General features: G+C 45.7%; 1 protein-coding gene across 3 annotated transcripts in view; it reads right to left on the bottom strand.

Annotated features, from left to right (window-relative positions):
* LOC116955512 (uncharacterized) overlaps positions 1-22088 on the bottom strand; it is a 54248-nt gene that overhangs the window by 19659 nt on the left and 12501 nt on the right. For all 3 annotated transcript variants that reach the window (XM_076053313.1, XM_076053314.1, XM_076053315.1), the window contains exon 2: positions 2432-2586. In XM_076053313.1, the coding sequence (XP_075909428.1) occupies positions 2432-2586 (155 nt within the window). The remainder of the gene's footprint in view (positions 1-2431; positions 2587-22088) is intronic.

Genomic DNA, 22088 nt, shown 5'->3' with positions numbered 1-22088 from the left:
CGGTTTTGTAAAGGATGAGTCGCTTATAGCAACGCAACTTTCTCCGAAAGTTTAATGTAAATTTGATCAACCCTGCATTGACTTTTTCGAGACCACCCTACAGACAAGACAGAGCCAATGCATTAACGCTTACAACGTGGGTTTGAAACGCATTAAAAATATAACAGCTCTTATCCTAGCCCATGTGTCCCAGGCTGCCCGACGCGAGCTGAAAGCTTCATTAATAGGGAAGGGAAAACGTAAAAATTGCCTTTGACCAATCACCCGAAATGATGTAACGACGCACTGTAACTTCAAATATTTTTTCCCCAATTCACGAAGCGTAAAACTCGTGTCGAACAGCAAAGGGACACAGAGCAGTGGCACACAGGAAGAAAATGACAGCTTTTTTTTAAGTTAAATATTTCAGAAAGCACACCCAAGATGTGCGGCAGGAGAGGGGAGGAGTCGAGACCGGTGGAGCTGGCTGGCGTGAAACACAGAAGGGATAACTTCAAGAAGAAAGAGGAAACTGCAGGATTCCTGGGATGTTTCAACAGCCCACAGAAAGTGCAAACAGAACGACGCTCTTGTAGGGTTATGGATTTGACTTACACGCTTCTGTGCTTAACATTAGAAGCACACTGTTGCGTCGAGTTAAGTTCATCACCGATGCTAATGTGTGAACATATTTCGCCTCCACCTCTGATTAGCACGGTTAGCTACTACGTACGGTGCGAAAGAAGTTCTACATACGTACCTATGACAAATTGCACTCTAATATACTGCTCCGGCATGCCCAAAGTCAGCTGGACAACAAAGTTATTTTAATGTATGTTTTGGTGGAGAAACCGAAAGTGAACATGTAAAAAATATTTCTGTTATCCACGTGCTTATATTTTTGTCTGTTTATCACCCATATCCCTGCAAGACCGAGGGTAAGGAATAATTTTTACCATGCAACTATAAGATAGTTTACCATCTAAAGAAGCAAAATGAAGAAGCGTTTATGGTTTGCCGTGTGTTAACGCTGTCGCAGGTACACAAGAAGAAATGGAGAAAAATAAAGATAAGATTGCTGCTTTTGCTGCAGAAGTAATTAGCAACTGCATTGTGGGAGAAATGCCAGAAACGGCCAACGGTTCTGGAGAACAGCCGAGGAATGCACGCACAATAACAACCGGCGTTCGCCACCGAGTAGCAGTGATGTCGCCACTGTACTTGTTCCAGGCTAGGTGCACTTTGAAGGTGGAGCACGAGCATGCGCACAGACAGCGTCGACACTGTACACTACAGCCTGTGGCCGAGTGTTGGCTCAGCTGTGTTGGCACTCCTGCCCTACATTTCGGTTTCATCGCGTTATCAATAATCACAAACATAAGAACAGTATTGATATCCTGCGCATCTTGAAATGTCGAACAAGTCCAGGCGTGTCTGTGTGTTTCATTGTATTAAGGGATACTTTAGTAAGGAGGGTGCGCGATGGGTCAGGGGGACGTTATTCAGGAGGAGGCTGTCGTCAGTGAGAATTGGAAATTGGTGTATGTACAATATGGGATACCTTAGTAAGGAGCGTGTTGTATTCAGGTAGGCATCTTAAAACAGCTTTGAATAATAGTAGGATAATGATTTATTTTTTTATTATTCAAATAACAATGATATTAAACATATTGTAAATCAGTCACCCATCAGTAGGTGACTATATAGTGAGCAGTCATAACCAAGCAGCCCCAGGTCACCCTTGCAAATGCGACTCCTGGTCTCTTTTGAGTTCTCAAATTATTCAACAAAATAAACTTGAAACTTGAGACCGGTCCACTCTCCCAGTTCGCCTTGTTTTCCCACTATCCAGGTCAGGTACGACTGTTGCCAAAAAAGGTAAACTTGGATTTTTGGAAAGATGAAAAAAATAATTTTCACATTTTGCTCATTCGTGTACTCTGTTTTTGTTTTCAAGTTTGAAGCAGAATGACAAACATCTCAATATCGTGTTTACCTTTCTTGTACTTTGCACTCCTGTTGTGCTTTTGTATTGTTTGTTGGATTCCTCCGAGATAAATATTCTGATTCTGATAATAGGGGGGGTAGAGGAGTTGCCCAGGTAAAGGGTGGGGGGGTAGGAGGGGTGAGATTTTATCTGCCTCGCCTGCTATACAGGTCGTGGGTTCGATCCTGACCCTAACGCCTGTTCTAAATTTGGAGCTTGTATGTCTCTCTCTCTCTCCCCGTGGTCGTGTGGATTGTTCTCCGGGTCTCTCCACATTTAGAATCAAGTATTCCACTGCTCTAAATTTCCACACGATAAGCCACTTCATCGAGCAATCATTTGTGATAGCCAGGTCGCTTCTGAAACGGGGCTAAACAGCTCAGTAGGCCTTAACTGGTAAAATACAAAAAGTTTATCTTTTACTTCTAGTTAAGAAAAAGACTAAAGCACGGTCAATGTACTCACAGCGCGAGCCGTCCCAGCAGCAGGTCCACGTTCTCGCACGCGGAGGAGAGGAGGGGCCGCGCAGTTGCCAGGCTCGCGATGGCCGACTCGTACACGTCCATCAGCTCCAGGGCGTTCTCCGTGACCTTCCATCGTCCCGCTTGCTCCAGCAGCACCTGCAGCGATGCAACGGGAGACGCGGCGGAAACACGCCGAGTTAATGCAATCGCGAGCAGAGTCACCGAACGTACGAGGGCACCGCGGCGGTGCGCTGCCGCGGTGCAATGGCCGGCGCGGCGGGCTTGCAACAAACCCGGAGGGTGCCGGTTTCGATCCACGCCCTGGTGCGGTAATTGAAACAATGGTGCGATTTATTTCAAATCAGAATAGCGCGCAGTGCACCAACCACCACCGTGCCTCGATTCGAACAGCGCAAGTGGTTAGCGCGTTGAACCATGAACCCGGCGAAATGCCTTCACCAATCTATCCTATTTTAATTCGAACAGCTGTTTAGGCGACGCACAAGCCTGATGATTGGTACACCTGGGAACTTTTGCTGTGGTGGGTGTGAGAACTAGATTATAACAATCTCCATACCAAAGAGGGCTGCACTTAGGGCATGCTCAGTGTGGATTAGCAGCCGCCGCCCACGCGGGGCAAGCAAATCACACGAATTAAAATGAAAACAGCGGCGCAGATGCGGCACTGCGGGTCGCAGGGGTCGGTTTCACCGATGTCAAGACGCACGCGGCATCACAATCAGCCAAACGCCGCCTCTCTCACAGCCACACAGCAACCCGAAGCCTCATTTCCATGCCGTGCCGCTGGCTCACTTAAAAGGCTGTGACACACACCAGGGCAACCGTGGGGGTAAATCGCTGCCAGAAATTATCACCGGCGATAGTTTCTGCCACCATTTTATGATTGTAACCAAGAGAAATGCTGCCTAAATCAGGACAAATCTGATCGCTACTCCCCACTCGCGGGCAACTGGGATGGGCAACTTCCAAACGGAATACGGAGGTTGCATGACTACCCCGAGGTTGTCGTGCTCCCTGTGAACTAATAATTGCTCAAACGCACTTTTTCCAAGCAACTTAGGGCAACTCTGTCACTCTACGCCAACGCTGTGCCAAGTTGCACCGAGTTGCTCAAAGTAAAACGCGTTTCAAGTGACGGCCGACCCGGCGCATCGCGGCTGTGACCGTGTGCCGTTATACACCCCGGCTTAGCGGGAGGGATTCTTCCGTGTAAACAAAGCGTAGCAATACAGTACTAGGCCAACATAACGCGCAGGTGTCGTGGGACATAACACTCGCCGTTATGAAGGAAAATGCACGCGTGTGTCTCGGCGTCTGCGTGTGGGTCTCCGTTTGTCCGACTGCGCGTACGGCGACCGTTAAAGTTGAGAGGGCTGGAGGTGGAGGCTGACGTAATGCACCGCGATCAATGGGAAGGGGAGGGTGGGAGGCGGGGGGTCGTGGCTGGATCGGCCACTGAACAGCTGGGACTTGGCCCATGTGGCGGCACACCAGTTGCGAAGCACTGATCTGCATGATGAATAAATTATGTTAATTTGTATTTATCTTTCTACCATCCATTGTACGTCATTTTCGGGGCACATGATTTGACCCGCGGTATATCCGAATCAGCGGTGTAATGAGCCATGTTATATACAGGCCTTTCAGTGTAGTAGTAATAATAAACGTAAAACCACTGGGGCATCCCCCGTCACGCTTGGGACTAAATCCAGCAAGCGTGCTGCTTTCCCATCAGAGCGATGGTTCCGGTCAGAACACTGCGATGAACGCGGATGGGCATGCGCTGTGCTGGAATGCTGTCGTGCGACAATACTGCAGCTCGAACAGCACAGCACTGCAATGAGGTGGCCGGGTGGCTCACAGAGGTCACGCCGGAGGGGGCAACGCTGGGCCGCCTCCCTAGCCTCGCGTGACGTGTCACCATCGCACGCTCCCATGCGTTATTCAGAACCTAAGAGCCCTATTGTGCAAGGTGGCTGGGTGGCTCAAAGGTCAGAGCATTCAGCTGGCATCGCTGAGATCCTGGGTTTGATTCGCAGGCATCCGACCCACCTGCGATTGAACCAGGTTTACCACGACAGTCAGTCGATGGTCTCAGCTCAGTTACCATTTGATATTGCAAAATTTCAGCTCTGAGAATTACAAATTTCGGTTGACCGTCATGCAATGAAAATTCGGGCAGAGCGGCTGGGAAAATTCTGATACCTACTTACTATGTGTACCAGCGGTCACTTGTGGGGTTATCAGAGGCTAGTTCTTCAATAACCGCTGCTGTGGGAACTTCTCTACCATTAAAGGATATGCTGCTCGACAGAGATTAGAATACATTCTTCGTTGGGATAAGATTTTACATTAAACGGTCACTCAACCCCATCCCTAACCTCATAAATGGTATACGATCTTGCCGTACTGAAAATAAACGAGATTTTTCGGTGACCACCACTTGCATAGGTGGTCACCGACATGTTCCGCGTTTGTGACCATGAACTACTCGTGCCAACTACACCAGGCAACCCAGCTGCAGTCGTTTGACCCGACGTACACGTACGTCAATCGGAACGTAATCGGACATAAAACGCCATGCGGGAATGACGTGCGGCACAGTTTGGCGCCAGCTATCGTAGAGTGCGGTCGTGAACGGGACCCAGCCCTGCAAATTGCAGACTTCTTAGATTGGGAAACTTCTCCCATGGGTTTTCGCCTTGTCGTGGTAGAGAAGCTTGTTGTGTCTCCATGACCCAGAGAGCAAAGCCGGTGGGAGCCTTAGGCTCCCAACAGTTCCAACCATGCCGGACAAGTCAAAGGGTAGAGGACAGACGACATGGACAACCCCTGGTCCTCGAGGCTGGGGGTTGGGTGTGGGGCTAACAACCACACTGGAAAAACCAGAATTGTTATGGAAACTTGAAAAAGAACACATTGAATACCGGACCACCAGGGGGCACCTAGCCACAGAACTGGCAGGATGACCCTCTTCAATCAAAGCCCTCATAGGGACATTGGAAAGGTGAAAAGGGGCCTTCAGGATCCAAAGCACAACATCGAGGTTGGAGCCTGGAAAGTACGTTCTATATACCAGACGTCCAAGACGGCCCATGTTGTCCAGGAGATGATACGCTACCAAATTGACCTCTTAAGGGTGAGCGAGTGTCGCTGGACTGGATCAGGTAGGATAATTTCATCAGAAGCATATAACATCATTCACTCTGGCAGAAAGGACGACAAACAGGAAGTGGTTATTGTCATGTCCAAGAACCACGAAAAATCACTCATAGAATGGGAATCAGCACGCTTCAACTCTAAATTCTGCAAACTAAAAATCATTCAGTGCTATGCACCAACAAATGACACAGAAGAATAAAGCCTTGATAACACTGCTCTCCCGGACACCACAAAATGACATGCTACTTATTACTGGAGACCAAAATGCCAATGTGGGGAATGACAACTCAAACCGCAAACAAGAGCATGGGCAAACACGGAAATGGAGAAATAAATGAAAACGCCGAAAGACTTCCGCTCCGTCAACGGCCTGGTGATTGGAGGGAGTATTTTCCATATAAAAACATACACAAGTTAACATGGACATCTCCGAATGGAAGAGATAAAAATCTAATTTATCACATTCACTTTTTGATACGAGAGCACATAGGGGGGGGCAGATGTTACAGTGACCACCATCTCATCATCGCAAGGATCAGACTTAAGCTGAAGAAAACACAAGACCAAAAATCAAGACGAAAGAGATTGGACATCGAAAGACTCAAAAACCCGGCACTAAAACAGAAGTTCAAGCTAGAACTTGGGAACCGGTTAAAAGCACTTCAAGATTTAAACACCACAGAAGAAAACCTAGTGGAGGATCAATCGGACATCAAGAAAGCCTACAAAGAGGCAAGCGAGAATATTCTAGACTACAAAATGAAAAACTCAATCAAAGCCATGGTTGACTAACTCCACCTGGAATGCAATCTAAGAAAGATCTAAGGCAAAAGGAAACCTGCTCAACACTGAACCTGCTCTGTTAAAGGAAAAGAGCAAAATTGTATACAAATAATTGGACAAAGTATTCAAAAAGAAAGCAAGAGCCGATAAAAGAGCTTACCTTGAAAGTAAAGCTAAACTCGCTGGGGAGGGAGCGGCTGTAGTGGAAAGGAGCAGTCTATAAAATCACAAAACAACTTTTGGGAACAAGAAGTAAAACTCCACCAGTTCCAAGACAAGGAAGGCACGACCATCACCGCTGAGAAAGCCCAGGCAGAAAGATGGGTTGAGCATTTTAACACAGTCTTGAACAGACCTCAAAACCAACTTCTCAATTCCAAGATGTTATATATGGCCCACCACTCCAGATGAATTTAGACCCCCTTAACCAAAGAAGAGGTCAGCAAGGCCATATCCACAATGAAATCAGGAAAGGCTCCAGAGGCATTGACACCATCCATGCCGAGATGCTCAAAGCTGATTCAGACACCGCCGCTAATGCACTTACAGACCTGTTCCAACGCATATGGGAGAGTAATAGCATTTCCAAGGACTGGACAAAAGGCATAATTGTGAGACTTCCCAAAAAGGGCGATCTTGCAAACTGCCACAACTGGCAAGGAATTACACTCCATTCGCTTCCTCGCAAGGTCTTCTGCAAAATCCTGTTCAACGGGATTAACAGTGCCCTTGACCAGACCATGCGGAGAGAGCCAAGCTGGTTTTAGAAAAGCGAGAGAGGCTGCATGGACCACATAATTCACTCTACGCAATATCATAGAACAGTGCCTGGAATGGAAAGCCCCACTACTATACCCCAATTTCATCGACTTTAAGAAAGCTTTTGATAGCATACACAGAGACAGTCATTGGAAGATCCTGCCGACATATGGCATCCCACAAACTCATGGAGCTGATCAAGAGCTTATATGAAGAATTTGAATGTGCCATCCTGGTCAACATCACTACCTCAGACTGATATTCTTGGTTCTTTCGGTAAAGTCACGTATAAGGGAAATAATAAAATAATAAAGATAAAACAATACAATTCTCACGTTTCGATTGCAAAAACCGCCACTTTTAAAAAAAAAAATTCTTGCTGTGGTTTTCACACCTGATTATGATTGCTTGTGTTACAATCGAAACGTCGAGATAATTTAATTGTTTGATTTTAAATATTTTATTATTTCACTTCTACATAACTTTACCAAAAGAACCAAGAATATGAATCCCTGCAGTCACAAAAGCTTTAAATCGAAATTTACCTCAGACTGGTTCCCCGTCCCGTCAGGGGTACACGCCTAGGATGCATTCTTTCACCAATTATCTTCCAGTTTGCCATTGACTGGGTTATGAGATGCAACACAAGAGACTTCCCAATGGGAAGCCAGTGTGATCCCCTTCTCAGTGCGAAAACATTGTGATTTTGCAGATGACATAGCTCTGCTCTCTTCTAAACAAACCCATATGCAGGAGAAAACAACTCGGTTGAGCCAGCTTGCTGACCAACTAGGCCTGCAGATAAATGTATAAAAGACCCAAGAGATTAAAATCAACACAGCAACAACAACAACAACAAATACAACAACCAAGGGAAAACCACTAGAACAGGTTGATAGTTTAACATACCTTGGCGCTGAAATCAACAAAGAAAACTTCACCTCAAAATACATCAAATCCAGGCTAAACAAGGTAAGAGACACCTTCCAACTGAGAAACATCTGGAAGTCTGGCCAATACAGTTTAAAGACAAAGGTAAGAATATACAACAGCAATATAAAATCAGTGTTACTGTACCAGAGTAAAAGTTGTACAACCACCAAGATAGACATGAACTCCCTATCTACCATGCACAACAACCGCCTGAGGAAAATCTGTCACATCTTCTGGTCAAACAAGATTTCAAACCGGGACCTGTACATCAAGACAAATTCAAGATGCATAACGCGGGACATAACAGAGAGAAGACTCGGGTGGCTGGAAAATGTACTGAGAATGGAACCCGAGTCCATAGCGAAAATTGCCCTACGGTTGACACAAGGGAAAAGATGGCGGGGCAGGCCGAAGACCACCTGGCGACACACCATTCTGTCTTGGGGTGAAGCAGAGAAAGTTTCTAAAGAACCGTCCAGCATTGCGTGGGCTTGTTGCGGCCTTGTGCTCCACAGGGAACGAAGAGGAGTAAGTTTGAATGGGAAGGGGATTACGACTGCCAATAACACTTCAATAGCCAAAACCGATCCAGAGCTTGTCTGCTTCGACAAATGCTGCGACTTCCAGAAGTCTTGTACAACATGAAGGAATTTAATTTTTATTGTCATTTGAGAATGAAAAAAACCCACGTTTATACGATCTCACGCGACTTCTGCACAACCGAGGCTTAACGCCACTGTTATGCCCATGACAAATGCTGTCCTGTCAACGCTGCCAATCAATCTATTTTTCCTCGTTCCATTTTCCCTTCTTTCCTCTGTAGAATCACTGTTACGATTACACCGGCTCTTATGACATGCCCTGCATATACCACCTTCTGTCTCATTAGACTTCCCGACGATTTTTGTTTCTATCCCTCCCCTTCTCTCAACAACCCTTCAAGCATCAACCCTTTTGCACCAGCTGGTATAGACTTTTTTTTGTTATCAATCTTCTGCTGCATGACGGCCTCTCCGTGCTGCGTGGGTCCTGGGGATCTCATTTGATCGCACCCTACTTCATGGTGAAGGTGCAGAATACAGTGCAGAACGGCAATTGATTTTCCGCACTTCCCTCTGCTGACAATGTAGTCGTCCGCAGGCAGCCTACGGCACCTGTTGTGCGCGCGGCGGCGTTCAACCACAACCGACCAAGCCCTATCTAGGCTTAACCCCCACTTCAGCGTCTGAGATCTGGTGAGATTGCGCATTCACACCAGGCGATTTGGTTACGGGCCACCGCAGCCCACTCTTTCCATTTCACCTATCACACCACATCTCCTCCTCTTCTCTCTTCCCCAGTGCACATGTTTCCACTGGTGCAAATGAACAACCAGTATGGGCCACGAAGCCTTAAGCAATGCCATAAAAAAAATATTTGCCTTGTGCTGCATCGACAGTAGTGCACAACCACAAATAATAATAAAAAACTCGCATTCTTCAATCTCGCACTGACTTTAAATAATAGGCATGGGTTACGGGCAATGGCCCATCTTCATAGCACATGGCTATGCTAGATAAAAGATTCATGAACAGGACTGCTGTTGCTGCTATTGCTGCTATTGCTGCTGCTGCTCCTATTGCCGTTGGGTAGTCTATGCAAACCAACACACCTGAAGACGACCGTTTGTGTTATGGTCGAAACGTCGTGAGAATTTGTATTGTTTTATATATTTTATTATTTTGTTGTTTCCCTTCAACGTGACTTTGCCGAAAGAACTAAGAATATATAGTCTACCACCTGTTGCACGTTTGCTACTGTTGCCGTGCACATCAAAGTGACGGTGCAGTCGTAGTCCGTGAGAACTACAGCTGCACTCATTGGTAACATTCACCTCTGGCCTTCGCAACCGATTGGCTCACAAGTGACAATATCGCACTTATCTTTCTATTTAAGACTAAAACAGGAGGATTCCTCCACAAATCTGGCTGTCGCCCGATGATGCTGGTTGTATTTACTGGCGAAGCGTCACGGTGCTCAAATTGTAAACGTTGTCGCGGGTTTAACTCTCCAACACACATCCGGTGTGCTGAACTAGTAACAAATTGGCACGTTTTCTATACGTGGCAAAACCTTACTAATTGACAGCGTCGGGTGGTGACAGGTTTAACGACACATTTATACTTACTCGATCTAACATCCAAAAAAAAGAAACTATTATGGATTCAACATTGTGTTGCGTTCCCACGTCTAATTTTGCTGTTTTTCCTCCGAGGTCGACAAACACTGGGTGGAAGGAGGGCAGAGGGACCTCAGTAACAGTCGGGATGAGGTCGCACCGGCACCGATACCCGAATAAAGTTGAAATATTATTTGTCGAAACTAATTTTAACAAAGCTCCTGCTTTAAGGTGTTTTATTTGTTTACAGTCGGCTGTGAACAAGGGCGGTTGGTGGGGATGGCGAGTATCGTGCTATGTGCGTGCATGAGAGTGCATGTGGGGAGCGGTAGTGTAGCGGCTAGCGTGCTGCGCTACGAACCTAGCGACCCGAGTTTGATTCCCGCTCACGGCCAACACTGGCGACCATTATCTGAACCGATCCTGGGCCTCCCCTACATCGACTCAGCCTGAGATGAGTACCTGGTGCAGTGTGTAAACATCGTCACTGGTGCTGGCTACCCACCCCCTCATGTGCCGTGTCGGCCTTCATAGGTGTACGCTAACAGCACTTGTCCCAACAGTTTGTTAAAGGCCATATGGGGGATCTTTGTTTGTCATTGTTGTGTGGGGAGTGGTAGTGGAGCGGTGAGCGCGCTGTGCCTATCCATCCGGCAACGTGAGTTCAATTCTCGCTCACGGCCAACACCATTTTTTATTACCTGAATTAGTCTTGGGCCTCCCCTAGGTCGACTCAGCCTCAAATGAGTACCAGGTGTGGTGTGTAAACATCATCTCTGGGGAGACAAAGGCAGCCGGGCATGGTGCTGGCCACCAACCCTCGCTAACAGCACTTGCCCCAAAAGTCTGTTAAAGGCTCTATAGTGGATCTTTGGCAATGGCAAAATTTATGAATGAGTGTTTTAACGATCAAGAGATTGTTAAAACCTAAGTCTACCCCCGCAAGCACGGATGTGTAAAAATATACCAGCAAGTTTCAATTACATATCTCACTGCATGCCACATCAATACTTTTTATAGGGTATTATACAGATTTGTTTTGGTATGTCAGAAGCATGACCATTGTAGTGATGTAAACAGAAACACTCGGATGCCTGATGAGCTGTGAAAACCTGGTTTTCCAGTTGTCTGGAATCTGTAGCCTATCGGCTAAACGTCGTAACATCAGATGCCTAATTTGCATATATTTCTGAAGTTTTCGTTGGTTACATTGTGAATTGCACTTTCCAGATAAATGTTTCAGCTGTACGAGAATTTGTGGCGCATCAACATACAAATGAAGGCAGTGTGGCATCCTTTCCTTCAGAAGAATCCGCTGGTGTTTATTACACTACTATAAACGTGATAAGATTTTACAAAAACGCTTCTGATCGCTACCTTTCATTCACGTGTGCTTACTCATCCTGCTCTGTTTAACGACTGCCCATCTTAGTTTGGACGAGAGCGATTCCGTTTTGCACTTACTAATCTTTACTCAAGATGCGGATGTTGCCATACTTGCTCATGTGTACGCGCCCTTGCTCCCAAAATCTTCTTCCTGCAGCGCTTAGTAATTATATTGCTAATTACTAACAATATATATTCTTGCCCGAGTGCTTACTCAAAAATGTTACCGTAATGATCCACCGTCACACTATTTTTTTACTGATGAGTCAACAATGACACGTTTTGTTAGTCCAAACCGGTGCACGGAACTCTGTGGCTGTGGACTTGTGTAGGGCCACGTAGTCCGGCGTACACGGACACGCAAGACAACGGTCCGTGGTAGAGTATATCACTCGTGCATATACGCGAAATAGTATCCGAGTGAGCACGGGGCGCCAGGGAAGTCCAATATTCAGCGCGCGAGGTGAGCGGACTTGTTCGCCCAGGTGGATGCGCATCCGTCGCTTGCTGTGCATGTCACAGATCTTGCTTGCTAAGCTTGCACTTGGGGCAGCGAACTGGAGAGGCGAAGCTGTTGCGGCTATGACGTACATTCGTGAATGCGAGACCATCGATATTCGCACAGACTTCTACGCGTGTGAATGCGTCCTTTGATTGATTATTCACCCATCTGTGCTGTATTTTATCACTATTAGGAAAAACACCTGCCACTGCGCGCACGCGCACTCGCACAGCAGTTGGCAGCGGAGCGAAATTCATTGTTGTGCTATACCATGCCTCAACGTCTATGTGCCCGATCATCACCAACTCGCACGCAACAGCTTGGTGAAATCGTGGTCGAAGAACCCCCACAAGCCGCACAATGTGGGTAGGCTCTAATTCAACAATGGGCTGACTAAAAAGCGTTGTCGGGGACGCGAGCTACTGGATGAGGTGGGGAGGGGTGGTCGCATCCTGTCGATCAAGACTCCCAGAGGAGAGATCGCTAAACAAACTTTTTAACCTCGAGTTCATGAAAAGCAGCTACCAGAGGGTGCAGTGGGGAATCACGATGATGGCAGAAAGGTACAGGAGGCGACATTGCCCATAACATTTTTCACATCCATTGCATTTCCTATAAGGGGAAACAAAATTTCCCTTATGTATGTCAGTTATTTTATGAATTGTTACCGTTTGATGTTAATTTCCAATAGTTAACTCGTGGAAAGCATTTACTCAACGAGGACCGAGACAATAATTGCCTTTGGGCAATGAGAAGATTCCCTCCTCCTACACCAACTCCAACCTCGCTCGTCAAAAACAGCATTCCCCCATTGCCATGCAGGATCGCCTCGATAATTTAATGAAAACAAACATCAAAAAATTGTCTGTCCATGTTACAAAAACAAAACAGCAGTGCCAAATTTAAACAAGTTCAAGGGCCACCCATGGCCTTTGGTGTTGCCCAGCGAACATGTCAGGGCCAGGTGTATGGCCACACAGGGAGATAAAACATGGGGGGAAAGCCTCTGCTGGCTGCCCTTCTCCGCATTTGAGGGTGGGTGGGGACGGCATAAAAACTCCAAGCCCTCGCCAAATCACCCAAAACTCGGCACGCATCATCAGCCGGTGCGCCGGCCGCCCAAAACAGAAAGCAGAGGGCGGGGGAGCAAGTAAGATGCATAGTGCACACACAGGGAGAAGGGGACACAACCAGTGGTGACCCAAAAGAGAAGGACAAAACATCAGCTTCCTCTTCTTACAGACACAGACAGAAGCCAGGCTATCTAGTCAAGTACAGTAAACTAATTTAACTCTAACACGTTGACAGGGTTGAATGGTGAGAGGCTACCAATGAGGTGATGAAGGGGGACGCTGGAAGGCGCTCGAAGAGGAAGACCGCGATGTGACTGGATGTCAAGCATTAAGCACTGAACGGGAAAGAGACTGCCGCACGTTGAAAGACGCAGCGATGGGACAGAAATAAGTCGATGTCGGTAAAGGTCACGGCGGCCCCAACAGCCCACGAAGCCAAGCGACTAGAATGAGAAGAGGAGAGTACCCCGAAGCGGACCTCAACATCTGCGGGCATCTGCCGCCCACCGGGCACTACCCGGCGGTGCTGCCGACACGTTTAAAAAGGGCGGCAAATGAAATGACTCCAAGTCAACAGAGACGCGGCAAGCGAGGAGACATTAATGAAACCATTACTTATTATCGCACGGGGGGAGAGGGAGGCAGGTCCACGTTGTGTCCATCGATGGCGGCTTGTCAAGGAGGTAAATTAAAAATTGCTCGAATGATCAAGGTCCCACCACGTGTGCAATTCCCAACTTGGCACAGAGCCACAAAAGCAAGGTGGAGGGCTCTGTATGTGCCCTCTTTTCCATTGGCTCTGCCTAGACGGAGACATCCGGAGACATTTCGCAACACGTGCACCACGTAGGCTGTTTGAAGACAGTCAAACAAAAAAACAAACTACTCATTGGTTTTTTCGGTAAAGTCACGTATGTAGAAATACAATATAATTATATTAAAACAAAAAACAATCACGACGTTTCGATCACAACGCAAGCGATCTTCATCAGGTGTCAAGAACAAATCACGGAGGTAAATACAGCAAAAAGATGAGAGACGAGAATTCAACAAACCTGAAAAAACATTATGTGAAGCACGTCCAGTCAGGCCAACAACACAGTTAGACACTTCCTGGCGGACCACGAATTTCAAAAGAGTGTTAAATTTCGTGTTCAACCTTTGGATTGCACATACCAGCATAGATAGAATGAAAAATACGAGGTACACGGTCAGTAGAAATATATATACAAGTCCACCAAGAGGTAAGGAGGGATGAAAGACGGACAGGGAGGCAGAGAGAGAGGGGGGTGCCGGAGGGATGAACAGAAGCTTAAATAGGAAATACGGTTGGAGGGGGGGAGGGGCCAGAGCGAGAGCGGCAGCTCAAACACGCACATCTTACACATACAAAACGGCAGCTCAAAAAAGGACCACCTCTTGTAAATACAAATCGGCAGCTCAAAAAATTTATTTCTACTGACCGTGTACCTCGTATTTTTCATTCTATCTATGCTGGTTTGTGCAATCCAAAGGTTGAACACGAAATTTAACACTCTTCTGAAATTCGTGGTCCGCCAGGAAGTGTCTAACTGTGTTGTTGGCCTGACTGGATGTGCTTCACATGTTTGTTTTTTTCAGATTTGTTGAATTCTCTTCTCTCATCTTTTTGTTGTAATTACCTCCGTGATTTGTTCTTGACACCTGATGAAGATCGCTTGCGTTGTGATCAAAACGTCGAGACGCGTAGCCAGGGTCAATGACCCAGTTTACGCGTAGCTCTCGTCCTTTATCACTGTAAAGTTCCTGCCCCCCAATACGACTCCTCCCATCCAGCCCATGGACCAACAGGTAATTTACAACTTTAAAAAAACTCTACACGAAAGCCCCTTTTCAAAGGTGGCAAAATGGGCTGAGTTACACAATTTTGTAGAAAAATATCATGCAGATAAGGCAGTAGCCAGCAGAGCAGGCGATTTTTTATAATGATAATGCATTGAGTCATTTCAGAAGCATCTTAAAACGGAGGCAGAAACAATCATCTCTTGATCAGTTTTTAGCAAAAAAGCCCTCAAGTGAATCACAGTTAGTGCTCGAAAAAAGGCAACGAAATGAAAGAACCCAGAAGGGCAGTTACCTAACGTGTTTATGGAGGGGGACTCCCCACTGACACCTCCTCCTCCCCTCCTCACCACCTTCCACTCAAGCCATCCACTCCCCTTACGACAGGTGAAGTTCAATGTTCATTTATTCTATTAATTATAACTGTGTATCTTGTTTTTGTATGCTTTCACGTACTGTACTGTATTTCAATATTGTAAACTTTGTGTAAAAATGGCCCATAATAGGAGTATCCTTGGGTGGGGAACAAATTAATGCTATTTCCATTCATTCTTATGGGGAAAATTGATTCGGTCTTCGAACAATTCGGTGTTCGAACACGGTTTTGGAACGAATTAAGTTCGATCTCCGAGGTACCACTGTAAAACTAAACTATTTTTTATCTTCCCAGGTAAAGCCCATTGCACTATTTTCTTTTTCAGAAGCGACCGAGTCACAAATGATAGCTCAACGAAGTGGCTTACCATGTGTAAACTTACATCAGCCAAGTAATCGAATATCAAGGCCATTGTAATTGTTATTTCACCGAATACTGCTGTAATTCTCATAATATACTCTTTGGCTGCCACTACATCCCCAATCATGTTCATGAAGCCATCGGCCATATTCTAGTGATGCATCCTGCTCAATCCCACCCACTCCCCTCAGTCAATGTTACGTACAATTCATAATAAAGGTTTTTATTACGTTCGTTTGTTCCTATTTTTGTCAGGGTCCATGCACCGCCTGAAAATGTTCTTCTTCAGGAACATTGCCGTAACGATAATAAACAATGTCAACTTGTAACGTGCGCGTTATTTGCTAGCTCTCGGAGGGGGGGAAACAACTCGGACGCGCGAGAAACCAAGGGGACAAGCAGAAAGGCAGAGAGGCGGCGAGTGGGCACCCAATGTTGTTTCCAAGCTCTGCGGTCTCCAAAATATGAACGTGTTTTCAGTCAATTAATGAGTGCTCACATGTGGGAGGAAACCAAATCACCCTTAAAAAACCCTTCTCCTTTATGTGCCAGGGTATTGCACCTCTTCAATACCCACGGGGGAAGCAATGCAACATTTGTGCAATACACAAACCTTCGCCTCCAGTGCTGGATTGCAGACCACGTGCGTAGCCACCACCGTCCGGTGTGCTGTTTTCCCATCGAATGCAGTTTTCCAAAAGGGCCTGACTCATCCAGCTCCGTATTTTTTTAAGCATTTGCGAAATAAATTCCAGCTCTTTATCACCTCCATTTAAACACTTTTGATTCCAATCCACCTTCAAATATTGCCGAGGCATAACCATTCTGCCATGTTTTTTAAGGATTATTTTTGTTTGGCAGACTTGCAGTAGCGTATTGTTTTGCCCATATTTCTTTCTTCAGTTCTTCCATTATTTCCAGTAATTTACTTCCGTTGGCGGTTACCATGAACACGTGGTCAGAAAATGAGACAGCCATTACTTTCTCAATTATTAAAAAAGTAATTCATTGCAACTCTTACCAAAACATTATACTCGTCTGAACATTGGTGGTAGGAAGGAGTGATGCCCAATCTCATAGAAGTTTGTTCAGCGCATTTTGCAGCTTAGAAAGAAAAAATCTGAAGTGTTCTTTAGACAGAGACATTCAACAATGAAGTCATGAAAAACCTCTGGCTCTGTCAACAGCTGTAATTTTGCAGACTGTCCTGGGATGTCCAACATGAGTTTAAAGTTTTGATTTAAAGCTTTCGTGACTGCAGTGATTCATATTCTTGGTTCTTTCGGTAGTCACGTTGAAGGGAAACAATAAAATAATAAAACATAAATAAAAACGTCGTGAGAATTTTATTGTTATATATATATATTTTATTGTTTCCCTTCAACGTGACTTTACCGAAAGAACCAAGAATATGAGTTTTAAGCTTAACTCATTTTAAAATGATGGTGCGGTGCAGTCTACTTCTGATGTATCTACTCTATGGAAGTGACCATGGTGTAACGACAGTCAACACACTGGCCTTGCGATCCAAAGGTCAGCAAGGTTGCTTCCAGATTTTGGCGGGGCAGTTGAAACAATGGTGCAGGTTTCTCAAATCCCCCAATCGGCAAAGTAAATGTTAACCGAACGCTTGAGTCGATAGGCAGGTGGAGTATGTACCGTACGTATGTTAAACTTCTTGCACACCCTACGTAATCGGAGTGGTCACCGTGGAAGGGTAGACGATCTGGCCACCGCAGCTCCCTCGAGCGGAGGCTCTTTGGCCAGCAGTGGTGTGAGCAGGAAAATGCATGTCTGCATCTTCAGCTCTTACACAACACTTACATGGGACTATCGGTTTTTTTTTTATGGAAAAAGAACAAATAATATACTGTAACATAACAAATATATGTTCATAGCTTCAAAAAAAGTCAAGGAGTCTCCGCTTGTTCGCCATCATTATCAACACGTCTGGAATCCTCACCAGGTGGTCCTTCAGAGCCCGGAGGCACATATCTTGTAGTATTGTTGCAAATTCTCGGAAGTGTTAACGTATTTTTGAAGCAATCTATATTTAATACGGCATTGCAGTGACGTCACCGAAGCGTATTTAGGTAATTTCCTAACGGTCACGTTAAAAGTGATTTATCTCTCATTAGCAGGAGCTCCTAATCCTCTTGAAAAGCCCCAGACACACAGCCTAGATACACATCCACAAGAGACACTTACTTTAGGTTTCATTCTAATTCAATATCAATCACAATTAATTAATAATTATTGCCATAACAATGTAGTCCTTTCTCTACCTAGTGGGTATAGGGGTTGTTTGTATGCATGCGGAACTTATTTTGTACCGTACGTAGCCAACCATGCTAATCAGAGGTGCGAGTATGTACGCATGTAGAACTTTTCGCACCGTACATAGGCAACCCTGCTAATCGGAGGTGTGGGGAAATCGGAGTTGCGGGGGACTGTGACTGAGTTGCGATTAAATAGGGTTCCCGAGTGTCGAGAGTTGATTGTCTCAGCCCGGTTGCCAATGATCCAACCAACGTTTGACCATACTTCACCAGGCTCGTCAAGCATGGGTTGGGGCAAGGACAGCCTCCACGGAGAGCTCAGATTTGACTGGCCACTGGACATTAGATGTGGCCTAGAATCGAGCTCCGCCACCAATATTGTAAAATAATAAACTGAATATCGTAAACGTGCTGGGACCATCACACCGACGCAACATAACCCTTCCGTTAAGAATAAAATCCTGCATGGAAACGAAACTCCAATTACACTTGAGGCAATTCAAAAATCTTAAGAAAGGAAAACAATCGGCCAGCCGCCCATCATCAGAAGGAGCCACAGGCAAGTCATCTGGAAACGTCTCTACACGACAGAACATTTTAAGTTCCACCTTCACCACTCACACACTTCCTGCTTATCTGGTAATGACCTCACATAAACCGACTCGGGCGGTGGGAGAGCAGTGGCGGCATACTGGTGAGTGCGCTAGCCTACCAACTCAGGAGACCTCAGTTAGATTACCGGCCATGGCTAATATCAGTGGATTGACAAAAGGTTGTAAATGATTGTTCTGATTAATGTAACGACTCAATTCTAGAAGGCTGCCAATACACAACTTACGACTCATTGATTAAAATGTATTAAGGTTTTATTGGACGCATAAAACTGTGCATGTCAGAAGAAACTATTTAAGGTTCAGAGGGGAAGCCCTCATTGAGCAATTGTTTGACAAAAGGCCTGTGTATATATTTTCACATTTATGCAAACAGAACAAACAGTAAGACTTCTCCACAAATCTGGCTGTCGCCTGATGAAGTTAGTTGTAATTTCTGGCGAAACGTCGTACTCAGATTGTAAATGTTGTGGCTTGGCTCTCCAACACACCGGTGTGCTGTACTAGTGACGAATTGGCCACGTTCTGTTTACGTGACAACCCTTACTAGTTGGCGGTGTCGGGTGGCAACGGGTTTTAATGACACAATAAAATATTTATGCGATCTCACCCAAAAACCTCTATTATGGATATTGGTCGCGAAGGCCTACGTGTTAAACAGAACAAATGTTAAGGAAAGCAGGCGAGCTGTTACCTACTTCGCCTGGTGTGCAGGTCGTGGGTTAGATCCTGACCCCGACGTCTGTATATTTGGAGTTACCATGTTCTCCCCATGGTCACGTGTAATTTGTCTCTGGGTCCTCAGGTTTTTCCCTCCACATTAAGAAACATGCGTTTAGAGTATTTAGCTGCTATACATTGCCACATAAGCCACTTCTTTGAGCTATCATTTGTGGCCAGGTTCCTTCTGAAAAATATATTTTAAAAAAATAGCTCAGTTGGCCTTAACAGGTAAAATAAAAAGGTTTGTTTAAGTTTTTACAAGTATAAATGATAAAAAAAGATACGTAAATTTTAGTCACATTGTGACTCCGAACCGTAAAAATGCATTGAACTGCGTAGGGGCTAAATTATGACACACCTAGATGTCACCTCACAGCTACGACCCTTGCTCTCATTCTCTTTGGTCTGCTGGCCGTTTCACATTTCTTGACCTTTGCTCCACAGCTTAGCGAAAACAAAAGCCCTGCTTTACAAGGCAGATGCGGCCGAGGCGAAGATAACCCAGCGACGACTTTCTCAATCGATGCAGGACACACTTTGCCGTTTTGGGTCCCGACGCTGGCGAAGATCGTTAACATTTCCGCGCGGCGAGGGAGCAGCGACGGCTGCTAGATGGTACGACTTGGCAGCGCGCGAGCCAGGCAAAGGCATCTGTCGTGGCTGGCCACGGTAAACGCTGAGAATAATGCGCATCCTGGCAGCGAGCGGGGAAAACTCCATCACGGCAATTGCAGCCCCAGAGTTGACTTCTTTCTATAATTTACACGAGGTTAACGTTTTCGGATGTAGCTGCACAGAACGGGCTTATATGTGGTTGGGCATCGAAGGGTAGTGGAGCAAAAATAAAACCGCGCTAAAATTGTGCTCCCATGTGTGCGCTTCCCTGCCTTTGACAGCCCGCAGTGATCAAGGTGGTTAAGTGTAGTCTGATAACCCACCATAACCCGCACGTCATTGGGTAACCTTTTCCAGCGGTGGATTGCAAAAAGGGCTGTGCATGTATGCATGTGCACATTTCATTTGAAGGAATCAATGTTTCCGTTGTTTTCGTAACGAATTGCACGAACTGGTGTGTTTTCCTGTACATCAACCCAGATACTAGGTCAATGTGTATCCAGGGGATAAGGATACTTGTACTTTTTATTGCATCTTATTGCAATGAAAATCCATAGTTTCCTTGCTAGCGGTGGCTGCGTGGCCCAGGGGTTGAGTACTGAGTTGGCTTGACTGACCTTCCTGACTTTGAATCAGGTTCTCGCCAAGGTTTCAATAATGGCGAGTCGAAGGTCACAGTCTTTGGTCACCAAAGGCTGCACAAGAAACCCCATCGTAACGAATTTAGTTCTTCACTAAATTCGGCATATTCTGGCACCTTGGATTTCATTATTATTTCGGTTCAATTTGCCATGTCACAAAGACTATGCAGGGCATATGAAATTAATTCACTTTGGAATAAGTTATTTGGCATCATCTTTCGGAGTCATCCTGAGAGTGAAAGCAACCAGTTCCTTCTTCTCTGCACTCGACATATCATTCAACGTAAAGCAGTCTGGTTCATTGACAATAACAACTCACTAATTCATCACAGTCAATTGCTCACCGTCTTTCGATTGCCTCCTAATCACTCTTCTGCCACTCCTGCAATGGTGACTGTTTTGGCTCATCCACACGGTGTTCAACCACCACCAACACCACTGCTGGTCAAAACAAATCTCTCTCTGCTTCCTCCCCTGCCACTGCCCTCCACTTAGGAATTCCCTCTCATCTTCACTTTTCCAAAGCTCTTGTAAACTTGCTTAATTCTATAGATGGGTCATCGCTCATCTATTCCAACTCTGATCATTCTCCATCATTAGACCTCCTTTGCCAGTACCAAAATGTAATAATAGTTTTTCCCCTTTTTTCTGGCAACAAAACTGAAACCTTTTTATAAGGATTCATGTCTGCATTAACCACAATACTTGCAGTCAAACAAAACATACCCTGATAATATATGCATTGTCCTTGAAACTGATTGGTCCACACCAAGGGACGGCTTTCTTTTGAGCCTCGACCCAATTGGTGCTCGACCACATGACGCCAGAAGGCGTACAGCTCAAAGACAATGCACTAGCAAAGTAATGAGGGCTCGGGGTGATCATTCTGTTAATTGCTGGACGATAGACGTGTTGGGCCTTTGGGCCTGTGCTGCTCCGCAACTTTGCACTCATATTCTTATTTTATTGTTTCCCTTCTACGTGACTTTAAGAACCAAGAATATGAATCCCTCCAGTCACGAAAGCTTTAAATCAAAATTTAACATTGCACTCCTTTCGTTTATTTTTTTCTGCATTGCTTGCTGTTGTAACCTTCTGACCCGCACCTACTGGACATCTGTGAAAAAAAAGCTTTTTAGCTCATCGAATTCCTTCTCCAGTTTAAACATTTACAACTGTGTTAAAATAAATAACACGAGGCCATGCTACTGGCTCTGGGAGGGTTCCAAACGTCCTCGTCGTTGTAGTCTTTGTGACGTCGATTGTACAATTGTGACAAATGAAAACAAAATTAACACGGAGCAAGCCGGCACAGCGGTAAAGAGCTCGACAGAGTCCGGTGATCATTTTCTCGGAAATAAATGATGACCCCCATTTCCCACGGCACTTCCTGCTCATTGTGATCGAGCCCAGCGAGGCCAGGCTAAAGCCAGGTTTACGGCCTACAGTGCCCCC

Source organism: Petromyzon marinus, chromosome 60 (assembly GCF_048934315.1).
Source record: "Petromyzon marinus isolate PM22_M1 ecotype Great Lakes invasive population chromosome 60, UKy_Petmar_22M1.pri1.0, whole genome shotgun sequence".
Lineage (NCBI taxonomy): Eukaryota > Metazoa > Chordata > Hyperoartia > Petromyzontiformes > Petromyzontidae > Petromyzon > Petromyzon marinus.
The sequence above is the reverse complement of the archived record's forward strand: the minus strand, read 5'-3'. Positions and strand labels throughout refer to the sequence as shown.